The sequence below is a fragment of the Drosophila navojoa genome, chromosome 4 (genome assembly GCF_054131105.1).
Source record: "Drosophila navojoa isolate 15081-1374.11 chromosome 4, UAZ_NAV_1.0, whole genome shotgun sequence".
Lineage (NCBI taxonomy): Eukaryota > Metazoa > Arthropoda > Insecta > Diptera > Drosophilidae > Drosophila > Drosophila navojoa.
The window spans coordinates 1,649,650-1,677,515 of record NC_142892.1 but is presented as its reverse complement, the minus strand read 5'-3'; the positions used below and the strand labels follow the sequence as shown (position 1 = coordinate 1,677,515).

General features: G+C 43.4%; 5 protein-coding genes across 5 annotated transcripts; 2 read left to right on the top strand and 3 right to left on the bottom strand.

The window, feature by feature from the left end:
• Positions 1-64: 64 nt before the first annotated feature.
• On the bottom strand, positions 65-8,765 carry nab (NGFI-A-binding protein homolog). Its single transcript, XM_089259850.1, has 6 exons — positions 8,021-8,765; positions 2,808-3,080; positions 1,789-2,732; positions 533-624; positions 388-463; positions 65-292 (listed from the first exon to the last, which is right to left on the bottom strand). Exons 1-6 carry the CDS (start codon positions 8,433-8,435, stop codon positions 65-67), a joined length of 2,028 nt encoding a protein of 675 aa, XP_089115976.1. The 5' UTR covers positions 8,436-8,765.
• An 898-nt stretch (positions 8,766-9,663) lies between these two features.
• mas (trypsin-like serine protease domain-containing protein masquerade) lies at positions 9,664-16,331 on the bottom strand. Its single transcript, XM_030385608.2, has 8 exons — positions 16,202-16,331; positions 13,284-13,611; positions 12,941-13,222; positions 12,724-12,879; positions 11,728-12,666; positions 10,736-11,666; positions 10,379-10,656; positions 9,664-10,320 (listed from the first exon to the last, which is right to left on the bottom strand). The coding sequence occupies exons 2-8, from the start codon at positions 13,561-13,563 to the stop codon at positions 9,998-10,000; spliced, it is 3,189 nt and encodes a 1,062-aa protein (XP_030241468.2). The 5' UTR covers positions 13,564-13,611; positions 16,202-16,331; the 3' UTR covers positions 9,664-9,997.
• A 2,135-nt stretch (positions 16,332-18,466) lies between these two features.
• Positions 18,467-21,839, top strand: Ero1L (endoplasmic reticulum oxidoreductin-1-like protein). Its single transcript, XM_030385601.2, has 5 exons — positions 18,467-19,009; positions 19,076-19,342; positions 20,134-20,816; positions 20,881-21,189; positions 21,366-21,839. Exons 1-5 carry the CDS (start codon positions 18,860-18,862, stop codon positions 21,415-21,417), a joined length of 1,461 nt encoding a protein of 486 aa, XP_030241461.1. The 5' UTR covers positions 18,467-18,859; the 3' UTR covers positions 21,418-21,839.
• A 433-nt stretch (positions 21,840-22,272) lies between these two features.
• LOC108650372 (cilia- and flagella-associated protein 298) lies at positions 22,273-23,603 on the top strand. The gene is made up of 4 exons (XM_018099489.3): positions 22,273-22,647; positions 22,711-22,980; positions 23,048-23,164; positions 23,595-23,603. Exons 1-4 carry the CDS (start codon positions 22,273-22,275, stop codon positions 23,601-23,603), a joined length of 771 nt encoding a protein of 256 aa, XP_017954978.2.
• Positions 23,255-27,863, bottom strand: Teh4 (tipE homolog 4 phospholipid transfer protein). Its single transcript, XM_030385625.2, has 8 exons — positions 27,336-27,863; positions 27,067-27,277; positions 26,247-26,331; positions 25,774-25,976; positions 25,535-25,701; positions 25,183-25,477; positions 24,762-24,899; positions 23,255-24,700 (listed from the first exon to the last, which is right to left on the bottom strand). Exons 1-8 carry the CDS (start codon positions 27,479-27,481, stop codon positions 24,368-24,370), a joined length of 1,578 nt encoding a protein of 525 aa, XP_030241485.1. The 5' UTR covers positions 27,482-27,863; the 3' UTR covers positions 23,255-24,367.
• Between the last annotated feature and the right edge of the window lie 3 nt (positions 27,864-27,866).

The following is a 27,866-nucleotide window of genomic DNA, read 5'->3' as shown; positions in this document are numbered from 1 at the left end:
TAAATTGCACAGAAATTATTCCTAATTTACTATTAAACATATGTCTATGTGTAGCTGCAGATTCCTAAATCTCGGGTGAGGCCACATTCCGCTTGAGCACCTCGTTCAGTGTGGGGCTGAGTGCCAGGGCGGGATTGGCCACGGCAATGATATTGTCACCCGCCGCCGAGATGACCTGGACTCCGGCTGCTGTTAGATCCACAGTTTCGCCCAGGCTGAGGTTCTCGCTCGGCTTTGGGCAGCACGCGTCCAGCGAGGAGACGGGCGATCGTTCACTTTCCAGACCATTGCCCTATGGAAAATTTGTTGGAGCATTACTTAAGCTACATTTTTTAGCCAGCCAGCTGATGGGACGGGACGTTTGGACGCTCCACAACACATACTCACTGGCAGGGGCGGCGAGCTGGAGTTGCTGAAGGAGAAGCGCGAATCGTTGTCCTCAAAGTCCGCCGATTTGCCCAATCTAAGATACATGATAGACATATTAGATAGATGTAGTATATAGTGTATCTGATATATTTTTTACACTTACGAGAATTTGGCGATTTCCGTTAAATCGAACGGCGGCTTGGCAAACTTTTGATACATCGCAAACAGATTGTAGCGCGAATCCTCCACAGCTTCCTTTGAGTTGGTATATTATGGTATTTTTTTTGGTATTCAAAAAGATGGTTGATTAAAAATTTCGGGAATACATTTTGAAAGCTGTGCTCGGCAGAGCAGCGCATTAAGCAAGGCAAGGAATACACGGGTTGTTCGTTTGGGTTTTCAAAAAGCGATCGAAATTTATTTATTGGTTCAACGAAAGGTACACCACATATTGCAAAAGTCAATATATCAATATATATGTATAACAGAAGAGACTACGCACTATATAAACGGAACTAGAACTAAGTGGGATGGGATTGAACAAAGTATGTATTGGCATTGAGATAAAATTGGCTAGGTTAGGTTGCTCTGGACTATATGGGGCTTGGGTATTAGAGGAGAAGAGTTGTTTAGAAAAACAAAAGATAAGTAAATTATAATTGGGTTCGATTAGGGTTATGTTAGTTTGGGATAGACGTGAGCATAAGGGAAAGTTTTTATGTTTAGATTGGAAAAGTTAGTTGAACTTGGTTGGGATTAGTTTAACTGAGCGGATTGTGATTATTTGAAGTGAGGTTCAGAAATAAATAAATTATGGTGTTAGAGCTTAGTTTCGATTCAGTTAAATAACAAATAAAATAATAAATATATATTTAACTACAAAGAGCAACAACAATAAATATAGAAAGAAACAAATATACCAAACACTACTGTATATATACTCTATTTATATCTAATATTTAGTAATACATAAACATAGAACATTTGACTATATATAAACTACTATAAGAAATTAATAGATAAAAGAACAACAAGAAGTAAAAACATGAAGAGGAAACGAAGAAAGAAGGACTAGTAGGACCTAGTTAGTTAGTCAGTCATTTTCTAGGCCTAGTTATAAAACTTAAGCGTATCAGACTAGGCATTCATGAAATCTAAACAAGCAAACAAATACCAAAGACTACGAATTATAAGCATGATCTATATACATTTATATATATAAAGTATAGCATCGCAACTAGATATTCTAAGAAGAACCTCTAGGCAGACGTTAGTAAATTGAATGATCTTTCGATCGCACCACAAGCTGCAAAGCAAAATGTTGGGTTAACTTTGATTGGAAGCTGAAGCTGAAGCTGAAGCACTGCACCAGATAATCTAGACCACAGATTAAGGCTCAATGGATTCCGTCTTCCTTACCCGATTCAGATCGCCGCTGGGCAGCTGAGCCGCCTCTGTGGAGGAAAGGCGCTGCCGCTTGACGCTGGGCAGCACAGCGCCGCCAGCGGAGGCTGATGCAGCGGCAGCTGCAGATGCCGAGCCGGCAGTCATGGCATCGCTGGACTCGCAGTCCAGATCAATGGTCGCACGCTGCATCGCCTGGTTGGGCAGCTGGGTGAGCAGGCCGCCATAGCGGGCAATGCTGGCCGAATGGCCGAAGCCCGCATCCTTGACGATCTGGCGGGCCAGTGGGAAGAGCTCGTCGCGGCGCGTGAGCAGCCAAATGGTCTGGGGATTGCGACAGAGCTGCGCCGCCGCCTCATTCACGCAGACCTCGTGCAGTGTCAGTGGCTTCTCTGGGCGACGCTTGCAATCGAATCTACCATAAATCGCCGAATACTTACGTATCTCATCCATGCGCCTCGGATCGTGCTCCGCCATGGCAATCACCTGCTCCAGCTCGCGTGTGGTGCGCTTCTTGGAGGTCTGGGCGCGCGGCTCCCGCTGCGGCAGCTGTCGCGCTATCTTGTCGGCGCACATCGTGATGCGCTGCACCTGCAGCTCGGTGAGCACAGGCGTCAGCTGCGGCGAGCTGGACGACACCTGGTGCGCCGTGCTGGCCCCAGCCACACAGCTGCCCGCATTGCTGACCACCAGAGGCGTCGCAGTTGGACTCTGCAGCACGGGCAGAGCGGGGCACATGACGGGCGCACTAATCTGCGCCAGCATCTGGGCATTGGCCACTGAAGATGGAGCCACTGAAGCAGCCGCAGCCGCCGCAGCAGCCGCAGCAGCAGCAGCAGCAGCAGCGGGAACTGGAGCTGTGGGCTGGAAGGATGCGTATTTATGGCGTGGCAGCGCGGGCGTTGAGTCTGAGTTGAATATCAAAGCGGGCGCGGGCTTTGTGGGCGTGTCACATAAACCTAAGATAAGGAGACGTTAGTTAGCTTCGACTCTCTCTCTCTCTCCCTCTCCCTCTCCCTCCCTCTCACTCTTACCTAGCTGTGGCAGCATGGCTCCTTGAAACAAGCTCGGATTGTTGGCCCATTCGTGCAGCGCCTTTTGGAGACGGCGCACATGCAAGGGCTTCGATGCCATGCCCACTAATGCCATTATCTCCAGGAACTCCTCCTCGCCCGCATCGTACAGCTGCTGCACATCATCGCCCCCCATCTCCAGCAATGTGTCGTAGTAGGCCAAAAGGCTGGCACGCTGCAGCACTCGATACAGCTGCACCTCCGCCTCGTTGCTAGGTCGAGATGTGGTGATTACTAAAGGAGACAGAATGGGGGAGAGAGAGAGAGTGAGTGAGTTATTAAGTAATCTTTGCATATGCTTTTTGGGGTATATATTAGGAAATGTATATGTATATAATCAAATAATGCCAGACAGTTTTCTATGCACTACACCTCTTATGACTATATATCAGAGATAAAAAACTTCCTCATGCTCTTCAGTTTCTACTTCATCTGCTACAGCTTCAGACCGGGTATCAAAATGATATTTATAGAGCTGCCTCGCCGCTAAGTTCTCACAACGTTGAGAGACCATAAGAAAAAAATTTAATTAAATTCGCCTTTTTTTATACTAAAAAAAACTCGACGGACGTCTGGACCGTAAACCCTTTTGCAAAGCACAAAAAAAAAGAGAGAAAGAAAAAAAAAAACCAAACCCAATCAAAAAAAAAAAAAACCAAAAGCAAAAAAAAAATGAATGGACGAAGATGGGAACGAGCTCATCTGCATAAGCAAATGTAAGCGCGCGTATGTGTGTGTCTGTGTGTGCGCGTGTGTGTATGTGTGCAACCCTTTCGCTTTCGTCCTTTAAAGAGCCAAGTATCCTTGGTCGCGGCACAAAACTCGTTAGAAATGCGTCACGCATGCGCATAGCCAAGCCGAAAGCCAAAAAGGAACCCAAGCAACATTTTAATCCTTTATATTTCTCTCATTTTTTTAGCTAAAAATTTTAATGTTTCTCTCTCTGTCTCTCTCTTATTCTCCCTTTCTCTTTGCCTGTCTAAGTTATGATAGTTATTTTCGACTAGATCTGCAGCAGCTTCTGCTCATCATCATCATCATCATCGTGATCATCATCAAAACCTTCTCGTCAAGCCACAATTTATGGCTCGCGTTGCGCTCAAAAGGCCGCCAATGAGGCGAAGCGCTGATGATTATGTCAAATCGTAAATAATTATGTGAGAATATTTTAGTCCTGGCTCTCCAGCCAGGCCCAGTCTCAATGCCTTCCCAGTTTCCCAGTGCTCTCTAGCAGCTTTAATTAATAGAAAAACGAGCTGAGCCAACTAAATTATAACAAAACTGTGCAAAATCACAAAAAAAGAGAAAATAAAGGGAAAAACAAAGCACATCGATCGTTGGTTGGGCACATCCATGCCTGGTTTTCGTATACCCTAGATTCAAGAGATTCATATAAGGGCATGCATACATAGAAGCCAACTAAATCGAGCTGTAGAAGAGCAAAAGTTCTGTAAACTTTAGACAGTGCTATTATAAATAATTATTGATTTATAGATTTTAGGAATTGAACTTCAAAAATTAGTAGTTAAAATTTCCTATGTATCTACCTATCAAAATTAAACTACAGGGTATCTCTTAGTCCATTTGCCCTAATGCGCCATAACTCACTTGTTTTTTGAGCGCATGCGCAGACGCTGGCGCTGCTACAAGCGCAACAAACTACACGAGTAAAAGCAGGAGACGTTGAAGGTGGCGGTGGCTGTACAGCAAGCATGTAGCGTGGTGTAGTTGGTGTTGTCACTTGATGTGTTGCCAATCATTAACCCATGATTGCATGCCTGTCACAATTTATGACACGTTGACAAACTATTGAAGGCAACAATTTCCAAAGGAATCCCAAGCAGAAACCCATAAACTCCATAAAACTTGAATGCGCAGCGAATGAGATGGCAAAGTTGGCTCAGATATCAAATTAAACTGCGAATGGTTATTATTTTTGATGGATATATAGTTGGCTATAAAAGTCGAGATTTATTTTTAAGCAATTGATTTGAGAAATTAAATGAATTTTTGTTTATATAGAAATCCTCAGATCTCAGAAGTTGTTAGAAGCTCTCAGATCTAATATTGTCTCATTATTTCTGTTGCTGCGATGTTATTATTTTTTGTTATATCTAAAAATATCATACTAAATCGAATGACCGTATCGCATCGTATATCTAAAAGTACTCCCCAAAATTCTTAGTTATTGCCAGCAAATATTAATTTGGGATGCTAAAATGACGTATTCCTGCACATAGATATATCAGAAGATTCTTGCCTATACAGAACCATATAAATTCTATCAAGATCATGTACAACTAATATTAAATAGCCCGAGTATATATTCGGATCCCTTTGGGGTTAAGTGGGACTGTCCAAGCGACACTTCTTCTATGCCTCTTGCCTGTGTGTGCCCAGTGAGGAGTATTTAACGCAGACGCAGAATCTTTTTGCGTAAAACAGAAGCGGGACTCTGTGGATGGAAGGCATCTCAGATGTGGATAGCAGAGACTGGGCGACTGGGCGACTGAGGGACGACTGCGGCACTGTGAGGCCGAGCGGGGATAGTGGGGCGAGGAATTTGCAGCAATAAATAAATGAGACGTGATTTCAATACACAAATAATGCGAGGGGAGCGCGCAGTTGGAGCAGTGGCAGGAGCAGGCAGCAGGCAGCAGGAGAAGAGCTGGAACTGGAACTGGAACTGGAAGTGGAACTGTCTGGCCATGTGCCCGCGCTTGGGGTTGGGCCTGGGCTGGGGGCCTACGATTCACTGTCTTCTGGGCAGCAGCGCTTGGCGCGCTGATTGTCACTCGCTTGCTGCAGCTTGTTGATTTTTTTTTTTTATTATTTATTTAATTTGCGGGTCGCTTTTTGCTACCGCCTGCTATATACCCTGTGCTCATTGGCGAATGTTTAAAGGCGGGTATATTGTGAATGGGGAGAGGGAGAGACAGAGGGAGGGAGAAGTAAAGCAGAGTCCTTGAGTCAAGAGAAAGCTAAGTTTTGAATATGCTCAGCATATAAATATGAATATAAGTTCTACAAGTATAAGTTTTAGTATAAGAGTCAAGTATAAGTACTAGTATAAGTGTGAGTATAAGAGTGTGTATAAGTCAAAGTGCAAGTATCAGTATGAGTACAGCTGAGCATGAGTATAAGTACCAGTATAAGTACTAGTATACGAAGCAGTATAAGTATATGTATAAGGGAAAGTATAAGACTAAGCAGAAGCATAATTTGAAGTATAAATACGTCACTGTGTTATTACCATTACAAGTAAACAATATAAGTGCATATAGGATTAGACACGTGCGTATAAGAGTGTCTAATCAGAGTCGAAATTACAGGGTATACGCTCGTATTTACGGGCAGCTGCCAGCGCTTTTATATGTTGCGCTTTGTTGGGCCAAGACTTTTAATGTTGGCTGCTGCTTATGTTGACGTTGTTGTTGTTGTTGTTGGTTGCTGCTGCTGCTGCTGCTGCTGCTGTTGTTGTCATTTGCTAAATATGTTGTTTTTATGCGTTGGCAAATGGCAAAGATGGACAAAAAATGAACTGCAGTTGCTTTTTAGTTGGCACTTGAAAGCAATAATGACATTCGACGCCACATACCAAGCCGCACAGCCTGGCCAGCCGACCAGGTGAGTCTGTGTGTGTTAGTGAGGGCCGTCAATCGTTGGCGTTCGCTTCGATTATGGTCAACAGGCAAAAGACAGCAAGAAATAAAAAAAAAAAAACGCGCATTGATTCGCAGACGCCGTTCGAACTGCTGAGCCGAAAACTATTTCTCATATACAACGATAAAAATTGGATGGATGGCAGACTTTATGTTGTTTTTTTTTTGCTCAAAATTCTTGGATCGTTCAAAATACCATCGATGGCCATAACTTTGGAGCGTTCGTACGTGCCAATGGCCGCTGATGAAGCTGCCAGCTGAAGCAAAAGAAAACAAAAAAAAAAGGAAAAGCTTGGCGAGAGCAAACGAAGGCAAACGGAGGCAAGGCCAATGCCTCATTAGCTACCCTCAGCCCGGGGCTGGGGTAGGTTTTTTTTTCTTGATGCTACCCCTAAGACGCACCTATCGTGTGGGTAAGCCAAGAGCTACCTGAGTTCTGGCGCACATTTCATTGGATGTCCTCCATTTGTATAGCTAGACAATAGATTCTGCTGCTGCTGCTGCGGCTGCTCCTATCTAAGTTCCTGCTCAGGGTGGGTTTCTTACGCTCGCAGCACCAAGGAAATGCAAACCGGATTCTAAATTGCAAAGCTAGAGCAACAGCAACTTTTTCTATTGTTTCACATTTCCGTTACACACAACAAAACCAAAAACAAATCTCACACAAAACAGGCAAAGCTTCGAAAAGCGCGGGAAATTGAAGAAAACAAAAGAAAAAGCAAAATCGGAACTGGCTGAAGAATTTGATATGCAGCGCGAATTTGTATAAAAAGAAATACAAAAAAAAAAGAAAATAATTTTAATATTAATTTGCGTGAATCTTAAGGATCTTACAAATACCAGTTAAGAGTGAAAGATAGAATGGATAGAAATTAAAATTCCTACCCTCTTTGCCCATAATTTCATCAGATTCTTACAAGAAATAAATGTTTAAACATCCAGCAATGCCACAAAATGCCCATATATTTATGTATTAGGCATATGAATAATAATAATAATCTCAAGACTATATAAAGAACATATAAAGTATATATATGGAATTTGCTATATACATATATGTATTCCTGTTTGAGCGCTTTGAAAAAAGCGGGCTTACATTTTTATATTGGCAAACTCTTCGTCTCAGTCAAGAATATCTACCCTTAATAGAAAATAATTAATCAATTTTGCCTATATTTTTGTATAACTATGTAAATATAACATTCCCTATAGACGCATTGATTTTTAATATGTTTTATATATAGTTTATTCTAACTCTTTTGATTGATTTTGTAGATCTTAAAGATCTTCATTGTACTCTAATTTCTACTTCTGAATACCACTCATTTATCTTTCTATAAATTTCTAAAAATTGCACTTTTATATGTGAAATTATCGATATTTATATGAGTCCAATTAAACTTGTTTTCATAAGCTTTTCACTCTCACTACACGATTCCTAAGGATCTCCTTTTTTATCACTTTAATATATCACTTCTTAAAATCTACTTCATTATATATGTATGTACTTACATGTGCCGTTCGCGTTGCGTCCAAAGATCTTGCCCTGCGGACTGAGAATCGGGCTGGACGAGGCCGAGGGTGCGCCGGAGAGCGAACGCTGTCCCTCGGAGAGGCCGCTGGCCAAGGACAGATTGTTGACATCGTCCTGCTTGAGCAGCTCGATGCTATTGCTGTTGCTGTTGCTGGCGGCGTTGGTGGTGGTGGTGGTGAGCAGTGATTGGGGCAGCGACTGGAGCAGAGTGTTGCTGGCCGAGCAGCCGGAGCTTCCGCTTCCTGTGACCAAGCTGTGTGCCTTGCCGGCTGGCGAGGGAGCTGTGCTCGTTGCCGCAACTGTTGTGGAAGCTGCCACTGCGATTGCTGTGGCTGTGGCTGCTACTGCTGCTGCGGCTGTTGTTGTTGTTGTTGTGGGAGAATTTGTCTCCATTGTTGTTGTTGTTGTTGTTGTTGTGTTTTTAGCGAGGACGAGAAGGGCAACCAAAACAAGGACAAAGAGGCACAAGCACAAAGAACCAAAACTAAATGCATGCAAAATACACACACAAACAACAACTCAAAACGAACTCAAAATCAAATTAGGATGCACTACAAGAAAGCTAAAATCAACTACACTACACTCCAGGATTGAGCAACGTTTCGTAAAGATCGTTGTTTAATTATTTGTTTTGTGTTTTGTTTTGTGTTTTTTTCGATTTCGATCTCGATCTCTGCCATCCGCTCAGCTCGAGGCCAGACGAACTTCTGTTCTCGCAGCGACAACGACGCGCAGCTCGTGGAACCCTTTTTGCTGCATCTTCGAGATGCTTTCGAGCAGAGAGCGAAAGAGAGAAAGAGAAAGAGAGAGAGAGTGTGTGTGTGGAGATGCAGGAAAGAAAAAACATGTACATTGAATCACGCAGCAGACGTCGCTGCCGAAAGGGTTAAACAGCCGAAGAAAAAAACGAATCAACAGAAAAACAACAACAGCAAGCGGCTCAAGCGTTTTGTTATGCGTAGCCGAAGACGAAGACGAAGACGAAGCCCGAAGCTCATAGCCGAAGATCGGCAGACGAAGGCATTTCACTGTAGGCCAATGAGGGTAAGTTTTTCAGCTGCGTGACTCTTATTAGAAAACAGTTAGAGAGATTTTGCCGTTGCTATTTGTGCTAGATAGATGTCTCCGCCTCTTGCCTTGCTCTCACTCTCTCCTAGCTGTCAATTGGGTGCGAAGAGTGCGCGAGTGGGAGAGGAATAGTGAGTGTCAGAGTGAGAGTGGGAAAATACCTCCACAGCTGCGCAGACATTTTGATCAGCTCTTTAATATGCCCAGCACAGCATATGCAAAGGGTATGCAAAAGAGTTTTTTTTATGATTGTGTGAATCTATAAGGGGCTAGATGCTTATAGAGTAGAGCTGAAATGTACCTATAGAGAAATCGATGTAGCTTTTGCTTGAGAACAGAGATACATAACGATCACTTGATCACTTTCCTCAATTCCCGCCTGAGTACAGCATATCTGCGCGTCGCGCAAACTCATTAAGTAACCATTTTTTTCCGGCTATTTTCCGTTAAAAATCCGAAAGGGTGTCCTTCGCCCCAGCTCAACGCTTCAAATGGATTTTTTCTACATTTGTGTTTTGTTGTTTATGAAATATGACGAACGTATTTTCTTGTATTTTCTTTTTTTGTATATACAAAAACAGTTTACAATAGATTTGTTGCTTTTATATTATTATTTATATCGTATATAAGTATAGTAAGAGGGGAGTGGGGGAATACTTTGTTTGTTCTACGAGGAGGAGAGAAGGGGTGTGTGTGTGTGTGTGATGTTAGTAGATGTGAGTTAGATTACACTAGGATTGGGTTTACGTTAACAGTCGTGGTTAGGTTGCCGGAGACCCATTATTGATTTTGGGGAACCCAAGCCTCAGTCATAGACCATTCCCGAATCAAGGATGAGAGGAAATTGCTACAAGTGCGGGGTTCCAACTTAGCTTTGGCTCGGCCAACTATAAATTATTGACGCTTATTATCTGATTGATCCAGCCTATGAACGAGGAGACCTTCACATAAACACCGGGCACATCCACCCGACCGCAGCCGAAGCCCCAAGAGACGAGGCCGGCTAGCTCGAAGAAGCCATCGTCCTGGCAGACCAACGGGCCACCGCCATCGCCCTGGCAGGCATCGTGTCCCTCCTCGCCGCCGGCACAGAAACTGGAAGCGGGCAGTATGAAGATCTTCTCCGTGACCGCGTTCACCTTCCTTATGCACTCCGTATCGCTGACAATCGGTATCTCCGCCTCGCGCACACGCAACGGAATGGGGCCAGCTGAGAGTGGGTTGGAGATTAGTAAAGACATCTCTATGGGGTCACTTCTGGCACTCACCTTCGCCCATGTAACCATAGCCCGTGACCGTGCAGCGTTTGCCCGCCGTATGACTGACGCCACGCGCCGGCAGGCAAACCAAACAGACGCCATCTCGCAGCTCCGCCTGGCCGTGCAGCTTGAGCAGCGCAATGTCGTTGTCCAGCGTTTGGCTGTTGTGGTTGTGGTGTATATACGTGGTGGCCACGCGCAGCGTCTGGGCGCCCGGACTGCCGTACTTACGTGTCAGATCGTAGTCACCCACGCGCACGTAGATCGCATCGCCGGAGCGAACAATGCTGCGAGAGGAGGCAAAGGGAAAACGAGAGAGTATTAGATAAGCTAACCTGAGATTAAGATTAGGTAAGGTGCACTCACTTGGTAACACAATGCGCCGCAGTCAGCACCCATTGCGTGCCAATGAGCGCTGCACCACACAAATACTGATTGAGCGAATTGATGAGCGCCACCTGCCAGCACCACTCGCCATTTTCGCCATCCTCGCCGCCAACCACACGCGCACGACGTCGACTGCTGTAGTTGGCCGACAGATGTCCGGGACTCGAGTAGCTGTTGTGCTGATAGTATTCCGGATAGACAATGGCGGAGGACGACGACAGCTCTGGCTGATCGTGATAGGAGCGCAGCTGATTGCTCTGAACTCCGCTGCTGCCCACCAGGTCGCCCAGCTTATCATTGTGAATCTGAATGGGCACAATGGCGGAGCCGAGCACCAGGCGTTCGTTTGACTTGTTAATGGTTCCACTGCCGCCAGCATAGGTTGTCGACAGCTGTCTGGCCGTGCGCTGTACGCCGTACTTGGCCCGCGCATAGGACACATAGTTGAGAGCGGGCGAGCTGCGGGAGCGACCCGTACGCAAGGTGCCCTTGACGCCGCAGACGTACTTGGAGTAGACGTGCGGACGTGGCGTGGTTGTCGTGGTGGTTGTTGTGGTTGTCGGCGGCGCGGGCGGAGCAGATGGAGGCAATGCGGGCTGCGGTCCAGGTGCGGGTCCATAATAATCCGCATAGCTCGGCGGTGGCGGCAGTCCCGGCTGATAGACATGCGCGTGGTGTGGAGGAGGTGGTGGACCTTGAGGCGGATTGGGCATGTAGCTGGTGGGTGCGTACGGCGGCGGTGGTGGTGGCTGCTGCATCGGTGGCTGTGGAGCATACGGCGGCGGATAGTTGAAGTAGGAGGTGTCATTGCGCGTCTGGAACTGCTGCTTCTCCAAGATTTTGCTCTTGGGCGCGCAACAGATCTGACCGGAGCGCTTGCATCTAAACAAATCTGTCATCTCGGCGTTTTCTGGAGGAGATTAGCAGAGAAATAAGAGGGAATTTCATTGATTCGAGGTGCAACTACTTACTGAAGCAGGTGAAGCTGAGCAGGCTGACAATGCAGGAGCCGGGGCATTCCTCGCGTGGATCTGGACTGGGCGTATGGGGCAACACGTAGGGTGGTGCTGTGGGTGATGGCGTTGGCGGCGGCGTTGGTGGCGGCAATTTGGGCTTGGGCGCACCAGAACGCGAATTATCACAGCAAACTGAGCCCTTGGAGCAGGTCGTCGGAGTCGTTAATAGCACGGAAGGACGCTCGCAGAAGGCGGCCATAAGCATGAGCAAACAGAAGCCGGGACAACGCTGCACGGCGGGCGGTGCTGGCGGCGGTGGTGGTGGTGCAGGTGAGTTCAGTGTGCTTTCGGCAAAGGATATGAACTGGGAGAGCAAATCTCCGCCAGACTGTGTGGCCGTGGGTGCTGGTGGTGGTGTTGGCGCAGGCTTGGCCGCTGGCTTGGCGGCCGGCTTGTTGGCGATCTTGGTGGCTGGCTTGCTGGGCGACGCTGGCTTAGCAGGCGTCGACTCGGAAGCAGTGCTCGTTATGCAGCAGCTACCCTCACCGGGACAGAAGGCATCGGAGTCGATCTCATCGCAGAAGATGGCAAAGATGCCGTTCATGCACTCGCCCTCGCATTCCTTCAGCACTTGGCCCTGATCCTGGCCAGACTTTAGTTTGTTTTTGTGGCTGTTGTTATTGCTAGAAGTCTGCTCCTCTTCGTCCTCCTCCTCTTCCTCCTCCTCCTCCTCCTGGGCGGCAGCTTCTGTTGTGGTGGTTGTGGTGGTCTTCTTATGCTTGGTGGGTTTGCTCTGCGCGTGGCTGTTGTTATTGCTGTGGGTCTTGGTGCGCGCCGGCTCGGGCGTAGTAGTAGTACTGCTTGTGGTGCTGGTTGTAGTTGTTGTGGTGCTAGTCGTCTTGCTGGTTGTGGGCTTGGGCAGAGTTTGATTGCCCTTCAGATTGCTCATGTGCTCTGTGAAATGAGAGGAATTGAAGCCTAGTTGTTTATAGGGTTTATTCTCGGTCTTACTGGCTGGTATGTATATGTCCTTGGGCAGCTTGCCATTGGAGTATTCATCCAGGGAGACGCAACACTTGGTGCCCTCCTTGCAGAGACCGCCACTGGTCAAGTAGGCCTCACAGTATTCCGCTATGCGATCCGCCACACAGACGCCCGTGCAGTTCTCTGTGGAAAAAAAAGTGGAACTTAGAGTGGTTTACGGTAGTTTCGAAGTGGCTTCGCATACTATTCTCATCCTCCGTTTTGCTGGCTTCCACCTTATCCTTGGGCTTACTCGTCGTGGACTTTTTGGTGGTAGCAGCGGGTTTCTTGGTGGTTGTGGTGGTGGTGGTTGCAGCTGGACGCTTAGGCTGCGGCTTTGGCTTCGGCTTGGGCGTTGTGGTTGTCGTTGTAGTTGTAGTGCTACGTTTAGTGGTGCTGCTCACAGTCGTGGTGCTGCGTTGTGTGGTGCTGCTGCTGGCAGTGGTTGTCGTGGTTCTAGGAGTGGTCACGGCGGTTACATTTTTGCCTAGTCAAGAAATGGAAATGCTTAGCTGGGTATTAACGATGGGAATCGATCTGTGGCTCACCAGGGGCATTCTCTATGCAGCACTTCATGCTTGGCGAGGGGCAGGGTACGTCGTCGAGCACCTCATAGCAAATGAGCGTGGCCAGTGTATGAACGCAAACACCTGGGCAATCCTTGGCATCCGCTGTGCTGGTGATCGTGTCCAACAGACCGGAGAGGAAGCTGCCCGCCAATGATTCATCCTGGGCACCAACAAAAGGCTTGCTGCCCAATAGCAGCAGACAGAGACTCAGTGTGTAAAGTATTCCTTGGGAAGTTCCCATATTTCTTAAGTTTTTCATTTCACTTTGTTCAATTGTATAAAAGTTAGCTCATCGCGTTGCAAGAATCTGTGAAAGAGAAAGACAGTTAGTGTTGGAAGGGGGCAAGAGTGAGGGAGAGAGAGAGAGAGAAAAAACGAAATTAGCCAAGTGAAAGTTTAGCTTAGTCAGCGCCCCCATCCATGTAACCCCGAAAGGCCTGTGACGTAACAGAGTGCTCAACACTTGAATACCTTGCAGCATCCGAGCTGAGAGATGAGAATCGAGAGAGAGAGAGCTGAGAGCTTTAAGAGAGTACCCCAAAAGATCATTGGCCTAGAAAGCGTTCAGCAAATGCCTCAGTTGTCGCATCACACTGAGCGAAAATATCAGAGCTGGGACCGAGAACGTATGGATTTCTTTTGAATCATCAAAAAGGAATAAATATTTTTTAATCTTAAAAAATTGGTAGTAGGGTAAATTAAAAAATTCAAGTAAGGCTGGGAATTTCTTACATTGTTAAGATTTAAAAAAACTTTATTCAAGAAAGTTCCAGAAGGATATACATATATTTCCACATTCTTCCAAATTAATGAATCTCAATTGTAAAGGTCTTTTTTCTTTGAGTGTATTGAGAGCAGTTGCTCTTCTTTAGAGGTTTTATTGTATGGGGGGCATCTGTCAAAAAACCAGTTTAAATGCTTGTTGCCTCGCCTCGTTCTGGTTAATGGACTGAGGAGCTGGTTCTGTGACAGGTGCGTCCATCTAACCGTTGTGTCAAGCGTTCAGCTTATCTGCCGTGCCCCATTTCAATATTACGTATACGTCGTAAAGGGGGATAAGACAACAACAAAAACTAGTGGTAAAGCGAGAACATTTGATATATGGGGCCTAAAAAATGTATTTGGGTTGACAGTTGTATGAAAATGGTTCAAAAGGTAGTTCAAGTAGAGTTAAAACCCGTTTTAACTGTTAAAACCTGTGACAAGTGTGGAAAAAATTGAAGTTAATATGTAATTAGAACTTAGTGAACTAAAACTGAAACTAGGACTAGTTGACGGCTTGAATACTACAATTAAAAGAAAATTAAGGGAATCTTACTGAAAAATCTAGTACTCTTTTCTTCCCAAAGTTTAAGATGAAACGTTTTAGCATTATGAATGAAATAGAAAGTACATTGCCCCAAAAGCAACAAAAAGCCAAAACGAAAACAAATTGAAACCTATCTCAGTTGACAGATCTTTAGCGAAAGTGCTGGCAATAAATTGTATGTAGTATGTAGTTGACTAACACTTGACAATGGCTAAAACGAAGAAAATGGCAGAGCTACATACATGTGAATGTGTATGTAAGTATGTAGCTCAGTGACAATTATGTGCCGGCGACAACTAAAAGCGCGCTGCCCCCTTCTTATCGCCCGCTGCATTTGCCTCACGTGCCGGCTCGCTTTCACGTTCAAACCGGAAATTTTAGACTTAAAGGGCCAAAACTATTTAGAAGAAAACAAAAACAATGAAAAGAGAACTCTCGTTAAGCCAGGCGTGTGACAATCCTCAAGCTGTATACAAAAAGAAAGAACAGCTAGAAAGCTGAAGCGCCTGTTACAAGCGCTAGAACCCAAAAACAAAACTGTGTAGCGGGCACGTCTTTTGGGTCAGCCATCGCCACGCGCTGTCTCTGTCTGGCGCATGGGCACGCCTACGCCATCATGAATACCAAGTCCGGCACCAAATTCGTTTAAGTAGGTCAGCTGCATAAGGTGCGACAACAACAACAACAGCAACAGCAGCAGCAGCATGCTACACCCTGCTCCTCTACACCTCTCGCTCGCACTCGCTCTTTAAGTTTAGCATGCGAATTATGTGTTCTTCACACTTGAGTCGTAAAGAATTTCTTTCATTGAACGACGACAGCCAAAACAAACAGAAACAGAAACACGCATTCAAATGCCGATCGAACGGTTAACAGTAACGGTAAACGACGGCTGGTGGACTCGCTAGCTACACTAAGAGAAAAGATTGATTTTTTTTTTGTTCACTGGAATTAAATCGGAATGCGGCCAAGGTCGAAATTGGAAATTACTAAGTTATGAATTTAATAATAGATTATTAGAGTCACCAAAAACAGTTTACGTTTAGTGAGTAATTATATATATATGTAATATACGGATGTGTTTAATTTGTTCATCAGAACTAAGTCTTTCTTTTCTCCAAGTGTGGCATAGTTGAAATTATTTTTATTTTTTTGGTCAACTGCAAATTGTTTTTGTTTTTGTAAGCTCTGTCTATAAAGTCTTTCATTTTTAGCACTTCCATTAAAGTCCCGAGGCACAGTTACAAACACACACACACACGCGCACGCACACACTCATGCATATCACTCTACCAAAGACAGCGACTGATCCAAAGTCTTTGCCTTTGGGGCGCAATCCGAACAAGTTAAGCGACTTTTTTCTGCCGCTTCTTCGTCTTCCTCAACTTCTTTTGCTCTTTCTGAATTAATGGTAACGGTAAGCACAAGACGACACATAACTGTGCGCTGGATCAGCAGGACAGCGCAAGGCGGCATAGACGTGTCGGGAATGCGGCACAGTTTTCCAATTGCCAATGGCTGCGTATGCAAAGTTCTTTCAATACACACACACACACACAGATACACTTGCTTGAGTAGATCAACTAACCGTTCTTAGTGCCGGGGCAACTGCACCTTGCGAAAGCCAGTAACAAACTGACCAATGCTCAAGGTTCTCGATGCTTGGTAAGCCGCCAAGGCCAGCAGCAGCGGCAGCGACAACAGGCCGGAGAAAGTGAGCAAAAGAAACTTTGTTGAAAGAGCAGCAGTAACAGCAGCAGCAGCAGCAAAGAGCGAGCGTTGCGCTCTCTTCGCCACCTGTTCACGGCGGCAGGCAGAGCGTAGGTCGCTTACAGCTGGTCGCTAGTGAAGGAGAAAAAGGGATCGCTTGACAGCTGTAATAGCTGCAATTATTGGCACTTGAGAAATTTTGCGACCTTCTTTTCGCTTAGGCATTAACCCCGGAGTGTGCCCACTTAGCGGATTATATTGCTGCAATTGTTGTCCCTTTTCAGCGCATCGTTCGCCAGGCTTAGTTATGCAAATCTCGAGTGCACCCTGTGCGAAACCTATGCAAATTTCGCAAGTCAGCAGGGAGTGCCGTGATTACCTGAAGATTCGCATGCAAATGCAAGGCTGGGATAACTCTTGACTGTTTTACTGTTGTCAAACATTGTTGAAATGCAATTATGAGTGCAGAAATCGAATGGTGATGATGGGAAAAAATTGCATAATCGCCTGCTTAAGCCGAACGTCACGTGGCTCGGGCAACATAATCTTAACCTCAAATATGCAAAGCAAGGGATCTCGAAATTTTTACTTTTACTTTGTCTAGCTAATTAGAGCTGGCATAGCTTATGGCCTGTCTAACAAATGTCTAGCAAAAGGACAACCTTAAGGAAGATCTTTTAAGTGAAGCGGCGTCTCGGTCTCTGTGTTTTTTCGGATGTTCCCAGGCTCCAGGCATCCGAAGCATTCTTCACACGAACGAAATTTGAATAAAACGCTGGCTAAAAAAAATTGAAAGTGGTATAAAAAAGTGAAAAAACTTTAGAAAAAAATTGTGGAAAAAAACTTATTTATCATTCTGTGAGCATATTTCGTATACCTGAGATCCTGGCCTCTGGGCCCAAGACAAATAGATAAGGTCTTGTGTTGGTGGTGGTGGTGGTTGAGCAGCCGTGCCCTCTCTCTCTCTCTCTTTCTCGCTTGCTCTCGCTCTCCTGTTTTTCTATCGTCCTGCGTATGCAAATCACGTTGATTCCTTTTCAATCTCAAACAATGGATCGAGGGTCGTCCTTTTCGGCCACACATGTTTTTTCGCGTCTCCTTTTTTCAACATTAATCGTCCTATTTAAAAAAAAATATAGATGATTAAACCCTTTGCGTGTGTACACTTTTTTTTTAGCTGATTTTTCCACTTTTTTATACCGTTTGCGAGTGTTTTTTTTTGCTCATCCCGTTTTTGTCATTTCACTTTTTCGTGGGAACTGCGGATCGGACAGCTATATATGATAATGAAGCATGCAAAGCGGACCTAGAAGAAGATGAAGAAGAAAAAGATGCGATGCATGGGTAGAGTGAAAATCGAGTAATGGGTGCTTGGTACAGTACGAAAGAGTTAGATATAAATAAATATAAGTCATTTAAAAAAAAATTAGATAATTATTTTCTTTTCTTCTCTGTTTTTTGTTTTCCTTTTATATTTCCTATTTTTTTTTCTGATTTTACAATAAAATGTATTTTTATTTAAATATTTTATTTTTAGTTTCTAATTTAAAGATCTTAAAACATCTATTTATGTAGATAATCCATGTTGATTTTTGTTGTGGTTACATCTTTTGTTTTTCAAGACTATCGTCGATTATTACCCTAAGCAATTTATGCATAATCATTTTGCCACCCCTTCTTGCTTCAGTCCTGCTCGTTTTCGCTTTCTGATCTGATTTTAGGGAGAGGCGAGAAAGTTGGACGAAAGGAACTCGATTTGCATATTGAGGATCATGTAAAAAAGGACTGAGGGCTTGTCATGGGAACAAAAGATGAATGCTTTATCAGTGGATAGATACAAATCAATATTTGATGTAATTAATTAATATCATAAAAAAATAGAAAAACAATATTAACATTTATCAATCAATTTCAAGACAATTCAATCAATATCTATGCAAATCAAGCAATTAATTGCAGGGTAACATGTAAGAAAGCCCCAAGAATATAATTTAAATTTAGAATCGTTGCGTTAATAAAAAAACAACTATTATCATATATCAATGTATTTAAAAATAATTCATTTAACATCTATGCTACCAAAGCAATAAATTACAATGTAAAATTTACCAAATAATTAAGAGTATAGTTTGAATTTAGAACTAATAATTAAATCCTGTAGTTTTTGACAGTCAAATTTCATAATGTATTCTCCACAAAAAACACAAATATAAAATCTTCAATGTTTCCCTTGTAGCTTTTGAATGTAACGACTTGGGACTGATGATTAATCGTTTTGACTTGATGTGGCAGCACCATCAAGCAGCGCTGCCAATTGAATGGCAAGAAAGTATCGATGCCGTTGACACAGCATAGAACAATTAAATATCGATATTAATATACGTACGTGTCCAAAATCAGCTGCGTCGCAGCAAACAAACAATGCGGTGAATAAATACCTCGTAACTGGCTACATTAACGAATCAATATACTGACGAAATCAGTGGGAGTAAGTTGGGGAAAACAGCCAACTAGTAGCAGAGCAATTACAACAACAATGACAGCCACACACAAATCGCGGCGCAATGTTTTAGCCAGCAGTGGCCTAGCAATCGCTTTGCTTGTCCTGTTATATTGGACCGATTTTACTGGAGGCTATTTTGCTGCGCTCGATGACGCTGAAACGCACAAGAATTGTTTCTGTGAGGTAAGGCTTACAAGTGAATCATGCAGCACTATATAAGCATACTAAATCTGTATGTACATTCTTCAGCTCGAGGGCTCTATCAACGATTGCAGCTGCGATGTGGACACGGTTGATCATTTCAATAACATGAAAGTCTATCCGCGACTTCAGAGTTTGCTAGTGAAGAACTTCTTTCGATTCTACAAGGTTAATTTGAAGCAGGACTGTCCCTTTTGGCCGGATGACAGTCGCTGTGCCATACGTTTTTGCCAGGTGGAAAACTGCGAGGAGAAAGCCATACCGGAGGGCATAAAGGATCAATCAGAGCATCGTGATAAGGTGGCTTCATTTAAGGTAGGTTTATATATATATGTATATGTATACGTATACATATCAGTGTGGGCCCTTGCGCGTTTCAAGTACTTAGAAACGATTAGTTGTTTCTACAGTGAAAGTTGCCTAAAACGAATGTCTTCTGCTCTTAGTATAGTGAAAGTTGGCCTAAAGCTTTATAGAGAGGGTTCTTGTAGGTAAGTTATCAATGTGTCTACTAAATCTGTTGTATATATTGATAACATATCATATATTGATAATTTTTTATAACCAACTACTGACAAAAGATTAAGTTAAATTATTGTTTATTTATATAATGTTATAGGTAAAATTTAAGTAAATCCATTCAATTTCTATATCTATTTAATTTCTATATGTTTTAATTAAAAGCAGCTGTTGTTCGTCTTAGGAAATTTCACTGTATCGCCCTTTTTGTTATCAACAGAAAGCTTAATTGATTTTCTACAGACCATTTCCTTTAAGTAACAATATTTATTTATTATCTCGCTACTCTTTTGGATGAATTGTCATAAATTCCAATCATTATCTATAAATATATCACTCAATGAATGAACGTGTCTGAAAGATACAGTATATTTATAGTATATACCATCAGTGCTTGACAATTGGCCTGAATATGACGTGGCTTATTGACACAGATGTTAAAAGTTCAATGGGATTCGCCCCCATTGTGAGACCCGCCTACCTTTAAGAGCTCGTCTATGAGATTATTGCATCACTATTTACTCAGCTGTAGAGCTAAGAATATTATCTCATTTGACTTCCTTATTAACTGATCTGTATTTATGTAGTATACCCGTGACGCACAGCTGGAGAAAGGCTGCTCGGATGCGGAGGATTTCGATAGCGCTTTGGGTTTCCTGGACACGAGTATCAGTGATCAGGCTCATAAGGAGTTCGAATTGTGGGCCAAACACGATGAAGCGGAGGAAGATTTTTGCATTGTCGATGATCATGATGTAGATGCACAGTATGTGGATCTATTGTTAAATCCGGAACGTTATACGGGCTATAAGGGCGATTCGGCACATCGCATCTGGAAGAGCATCTATTTGGAGAACTGCTTTGGTGGCAACAACGAGACGGCCAATAAATTTTCAAGTTATATGCCTCACATGGAGTTGCGCGACGTCTGTTTGGAGCAACGGGCCTTCTATCGCATCATCTCCGGATTACACTCAAGCATCAATATACACCTGTGCTCGAAATATTTGTTGTCCGAGACAAAGGATTTTCTAGATCCGCAAGGCATCTGGGGTCCCAATGTGAAGGAGTTCAAGCGTCGCTTCAGTCCAGAAACAACTAACGGTGAGGGCCCACACTGGCTACGCAATTTATATTTCATCTATCTAGTCGAATTGAGAGCTTTGGCAAAGGCCGCACCGTATTTGAGGCGCGAGAACTATTATACGGGCATAGCCGAGGAGGATGAGGAAGTAAAGCTGGCCATGCACGATATGCTGACGGTCATAGAGTAAGTAGAGCTAAGTTCTATTGGAAATATAGAGCAGATATCATATATATTCATCTCATTACAGATCCTTCCAATCCCACTTCAATGAGAATGCCCTGTTCAGCAGCGGCATAGCCTCGATTAAATTCAAAAATGATTACAAAGAGAAATTCCGAAATATCTCGCGTATTATGGATTGTGTTGGCTGTGATAAATGCAAGCTGTGGGGCAAACTGCAGACGCAGGGTCTAGGCACCGCACTCAAGATACTCTACTCGGAAAAACTGAATTTGGCAACGGAAAGCGGGATATGGGATAAGCCGCACATTGAGGCGGATCCTATATTCCGATTATCGCGCACGGAAATTGTAGCGCTCTTCAATGCCTTTGGCAGGTTAGTATATACCTATTGAAAGTGCTTAAGCGGGTTATATCGTTTATGTATCAGTAGTATGTGAATATACTCACGTATACCTAATCCAACTGTAAGCGCTAAATATATTTGTCTCGGAGTTCAGGCCACTCATTTTGTTGCATGTCACTAATTGATGTGTATTTATTCCATTTCAGATTATCCAACAGTATATACGAGATGGAAAACTTCCGACGTGTACTCAGATAGCCAGATGTACAGTGAAACGCCCCTTAAAGCACGGCACGCGTAAAAATTCCCCATGTTTCGAGCCTCTCTTCCTCGTACGAATGCTCAAAGACTTTTAGTTAATTGATGCGCACATCTATTTAGACATAATTTATTGATGGATCTGATTAAGGCCGGTTTCCCTCCAAAATAGTTACGCGCAGCAGTCAGAGGCTAATCACCATGGACAGCTGCATTATTGTATATATATACATTGGGAATGCATTAAAAGTGTATACACGTAGGCTACTTGTACTTTACTACCCCAAACCCCCTATTTCTATGCGCTATACAGGTGTATATTTTTCCTATTGTAAGTTAGAGTATATTAATTTATTGTGTACTATTGCATACATATTTTTAGGAAACAGTGAAAAAATAAAAAAAAATTTCATGTGCAATAATTTTGCTGACTGTTTGAATTCCATCCGTTATTAAAGACCGACAGCGCTTTTAAATGAGGGGCAATTAAAAATAATTGTGGTTGTTAATTAACAATAAACAAAAATTTTATTTGCCGCTCATTCGAAATCCATCGGCATAACTACAGCGTTGCCAATATGCAGTAAGCATGGCAACGCTGTTGGTGGCGGCCATTCGATAACAATAACAATTATTTCTGACATGTTGCATGGCAACATACAACCGTTACGTTAACTGATCAAGCGTTGCCATGCCAACACCAAGCTGGCAGGCTGTCAGCACTTTCAGTGACATTCAATAATAGTAAATACTTGCTCCTTGTAGCAATTGACTTTGCCTTCAAACCAATTGAAAATCTAAACTCGAGTAGTACGGTTTAAGTTATTTAAATAAATAGATATATTTTTGTTCAAAATGGTTGTGCTACATGTGAAACGCGGCGATGATCATGTGTTCCTCTATGAGACAAGTGTGAACACGGACACTGATACCGTTATCCGAGAGTTGGTGTCCGTTTTCAATGGCCGCTTAAAGGTTCAGCGCATTTGCATGGAGATGGAGGAGCTGGCCGAGCATGGTACCATGTTGCCCGAGCAGATGAGACAGCTAAACGATGATCAGATTGAGGAGCTACACCTAAAGGATGAATGGGCCGATAAGTGCATTCCTATGGGCGGGTTTACCTTCAACAAGGATCCGCTTTGCCGGCGCAACGGTCAGCAGCCAAACGAAGCGATGCGCAAAGTGCTGGAAAAAGCTATGGCTGATGCCAAGGCAATGATAGATAAGGTATATTGTTATATTGTTAGTATGGTCTATGTCTGTACCTATTTAACGTTTCCCATTCAACAGAACTTGTGCAAAACGAACACCGTTTTGACCCTGAAGATCGTTGAGGAGGCTTTGAACATCTTGCGCGGTGCCGTCATGATTGTTTATCCCATGAAGCTGCCACCACATGATACCATTCAAATGGAATTTATCAATATGGAGGATCTGACCGGAACTCAAGCCTCCAAGGAGGTCATTGAGCCGTCCAAGGCACAATTGTGGTTTGCAGGACATCAAGTGTTGCCTGGCAAACAGCTGAAGGATTACTTGGGCAGCAATGATAAGACTAAGGTAGGTTATAAGATGAGTTTCAGTTCTATTCAGATGCTAAGTAGCTGTATTTGTTGTCTCCCACTAGGTGGTGGTCAAATTGAATCAGCTAGGCGAGGGTCCACCTGGCAGGGAGCAGGTCGTAAACGAGCAGCTGCGTCGTCAAATGATGGCTGCTAACTTCAAGCGTCAGGAGGAGCTCAGGGTGAGTGTCAACTATGTTCGTTTGATAGAGTAGGAATTTTTATGATGCTGCGTCCATTGGTTTTCCCACTTTCATCTTTCTAAACTCGGGTTTCTTGCTCGAGCGAGCTATGAAATGCTTTATTTATTTATATATTTTCTATGAGTATGCACTTACATATGTAGGTAAAGTATATATATAAATATCTATAAATGATTTGATAGGTTTAAATAAATTTGTAGAAGTTTAAGTTAAGCTGGGCCCCAAAATGTATTCCTTAATTCAGAAAAAATATTCATCAGCTCAAACTATAAAATAAGATCTTGGTCATACTTTCCCAATTATACTTTCTCCTAGCATTTGATGTTTCTTAAAGGAAAAACTTAACTGAATTTGATTATTTTGATTATGGTTTTCCAGCCCATATTGTTCATATATAAATTTCGCATAGGTTAGCTAAGCTAGTTGAGAGTAAAAGATATTTCATTGTATACTGGAATAGCTACTAAATCGAAAATCGTTAACTGTTGATTGATAATTTGAGAATCAAGGCCGAAGGTCATCTGCCCTTATATATCTACTATGTGATTTTAGTGTTATAGAAACTTGATTTGTCATCTTTTCTCTAAATAAATGCATTTGCCCAAAAAAATCATTTTTGGTGCCATTTCCCATTTAGGAATCTAAGATCTTATGTATATATATATGTATATCTGTATAATTATATGGTTCAGCAGATAAGAGAATCGAGTTTTTGTCGAGTTTTGTCGTTGGTCTTGTATTACTATATATTCCCTGGATTATATATATATGTGTGTGTATGTATATATATGTATATGTATAAATTCTTGTTCTAAATGCAACTGATTTTGCAAATTCCAAGGCACATCTACTGAACCAAGCAGATTAAATGGGTATATGTATATAGTTGTTCATAATCCTAACATTAAAGAGGTTAGTTATAAAGCTCTTGAGAATTACATTGAACAGTATTTTCTATAAAAGTAATGTGAATGTTAAGAAAAATCAGATTATATATCTATACATATATAAAAAATGATTTGAAGTAATGTTTTGCAGGTCCCTAAAGATTCGGTAGAGTGTCATATGTTTGTATAGTGCTGTTGTTTCTGTTTCGATTTTCAAGGTCGTATATATCCTGAGCTCACTTTATAGCTAACCTTCGACTACATACATGCATTATGGACTTGGACTGTATGGTATTTATAGTATAACTAGCGGCTTTTCGGGCACATCGCATTTGCTCGCCTTTTCGTCCTGATCCTCGACGAAATGCTGTTCGGTGGGGCCGGCTGTTGGGCTTAGCGGTATCAAGGATTTGGTGCTGCCAATCATCTCGGGTGTATCGTATGGCAACTGCTGCTGTTCAGGCACCTGCACCACCTCCACCTCAACCACTTGTTGTTGGTCTATTTCAACCACATCGTCATCTGTGTCGTAAACCTGTTCCGGCTGATTGGCGGCCGCATTGCCAAAGGCATCATCATCCGAGTTATCGCCAGCGCAAACACAACGCATCTTTGCATCGTCACCCACCTGCAAGGGGAGAGTATTTAATGCGTTCCACTATATCGTAATATCTGTAATGGTGGCTCACCTTGACGGACTTTGTTATCACGCACAGCGATATGGATGAGATTACAAACAGCACGATTGGCACAATCAGCGAGACGAGCAGCTCACGATAGACCTTATCCAGATCGTAGCGTGCGACCACAAATTCAACATTTGCATCCTGAAAGAGGAAACGTTGAAGCACTTTAGACTGATGGACTAGCCGATACTCTCTAAAGTTTTTCAACAGTTTTTGTGGCTCTGCCTGTCCTTTCGTTCTCTATGGAAGAGTTACTTTCTTCTAATTTGCCCCATACACCCAGAAAGCGTATACTACCCCATTTGTTGAGACCCGATTCGCTGTTGCCTTCGCCACACCTGCTGTAAACATTTCTTATGCAGCTGCTACGCAGCAACTGAAACCCGATCCCCCGCCTTGGCTGGTTGGCCAGCTGCTTGGTTACCTTGTTGTAGTAGCATTGATAGCGTGACTGAGCTGTGTTATTATCGCCATCGTTGCCATAGCGGGCCACAAAGTCCTTGCACTCCCCTTTGAGTGTATTGACGCAGCCCTCCAGATTGATAAACAGTTTCTTCCAGCTGTAAATGGTTAGGTTCGCCTGATTGGGCAGAAACTTTTGCTCTGGATCAACGGCGCGTGTGCTGTTGTCATAGATGGCCCAGAACTGGGTAAAATTCATATAGGGAGCCGGTAGGGTCTCATGATCCAGCAAGGTGCCATTCAAGCAGTCCGTGGCGCTAATGGAAATGCATTTCAATGAAGTTGCTTGCAATTCGATTCTAGATTTGAATTACGTTATGCGATTGTCGGATTCGCGAGTGACTGTTGCACAATTGGTCAGTAGATTGCCGTCATCCTCCTTCCAGAATTCGGTGGGTTCGATGCGTACGCCATGCTCCTTGCCGCGTGCCTCATTGAAGGCCACCGCGTTCTCACAATCGGCAGCAATCACATTGTCCTCCTGTACGGTCGGATAGTCGAGGAGATTTATAATCGCAGGCACTTCGAGAGAGAGAGAGAGAGGGGTACTTACGTGCATGATCAGCGTATTGATATTGGCTGTGGTTATGCGGGAGCAATAGCGATCGCAGCTGAAGGGTCGCTTGATCTTCGTGCAGTGCACGCCGTGGCACTCGAAGAAGCCATTCAACTTGGTGTTGTCCTTGGCAGAATTGATGACTGGGCCATCGGGCTTGTGGTGGCACAAAAAGAACTCTGACATGTTCTTGCAGTGACCTGATGAAAGAAACAGAGAAGAAGATGAAAATGATATGAAATGATATACATAGTTAAAGAGAAGTGTCGGAGAAGTTGAACAGAAGTGGAAAAGACTTTAGAAGAATTGAAGAGAAGTTGAGAGTTTTTTATAAGAATCTAAAAATCCGCTCAGTATCTATGCTGAAGACTTTCAATAGGATTCATTTTTTCACATATGTAATGTATACATAAATAATCTCTTATATGGAGTATACCTTATCAAAAGTTAGATTTTATTTAAGTACTTACCATTCGAGCAGTTGAATACGCCACGAATGTTGTTGCAGACGGTGCCATTGTTGCAGTTGAACTTGTTCAAGCGATTCAGGTCAATCTGTGAGCGATAGAGGAATAGAGGGGAAGATGTAGTAAAAAAAAAAAGATTAGATGTTTGCATTTACATTTCCGTTAATGGATCGTAAAGACGCCTTGGCGCCAGACAAATGCTGCAAATGCTGCAAATACTTTTGACGTATATTTGCTTTCACATTGGATTGGCAGGCTCTGAGTCATCCATTTATTTGCCATTTTCCTTTATTGATGGTTCAAACTGCGCAGCGGTTTAGCGTTTTTGTTCGATTTATACTAACTTAATGAAGACACAGAGCTATTAGAGAAGCGATTTAAATGCTTTGAATTAGCTATGATTCACACTTGGATTTACATTTTCTAAAGTGATTCAATGTTTACTAATAAACGAAAGGGATACATCTTAGAATTTCTACTCTATGTGGCTAACACTTCACAGTGGTCTCATATATATTACGATTTTCTGGTTCAAGCTTTGCAGTTATTAAGTCTTTGATAGGAAATCGTTTAGAAACCTTGAGGTACATTTCACAGGGATTCAAGGATCATTCAGGGAATGAAAAGGTCTTCATATACGAAGTAATATACTTTGATACAGCTTTTCCTCATATTCAAACGTATTATTCTTATTTTCATAAAGGGTATTCCCTTTTGGTTTGCCAAGGAATTACTCTCTGTTGATGGCTCCACTGCACATTTCCCCAAGAGCTAGAAAGCACACCCTCGTCAGCTCTTGCATGGTTGAAGCTCCTCCACTTACCGCAGCACATGAAGTATTGGTCACCCTGGTGCAATTGTTGAGCTGTATGTCTGTGCCATTGCGTCGCACCACCGAGTGTATTTGGGGACAAAAGCCGCTGGTGCGTGTTAAGCACCACTCGCCACACGAAGCCCAGGGACAATTGTTGGGCATTTGACGATCGACTGTTTGGCACATGACCGGGTCCAGCTCAAAGCCGGACTTGAAGGCTCTAAAGTGGAAAGAATGTAAAGGGATAGAGAAGAGGGAGGGAGGAGTGGTTTACTCACTTAAGCGAGGGCGAGTAAATGGCCACGCTGAGGTAGACAATGGAGACACAGGACATCACCATGGTCAGCTGGCACAGGCAAATGGCGCGACAGATGCGCTTGTCCTGCTCGGGTATAAGGCGCGGCTTGTCCTTGCGCCGAGCCATGGCTATGGGTTAGGTAGGACTTGTTGAATTCGAAAGGAACTCAACTGAAGAGTTTTTCTTTTCTTGACACTTTACCCTATATATATCCTTTTCAAGGTGACTGGGTTGAGGGTGGTTTCGTCTCCTATGGCCGTCGCTGTTTCCGTTTCTGTTACGGTTTCTGTTTGATTTACTGCTATTTGTTTTATTTGTCGGCCAACTGTTTGTTTGTTGTGGAAACTATTTGAGTTGCGTTTGTTTTGGCCAACTTTTGCACTGGCTGTGAATGCCCTGTCCTCCGCCCCTTTTCTTGAACGCCCTTTTGCTGCGCTTTTGCTGTGGTGACTTGTGGCGTGGCCCACACAACAAGTGCCAAAGAGTTCTGTGCGCTGCTATTGACCGCTCG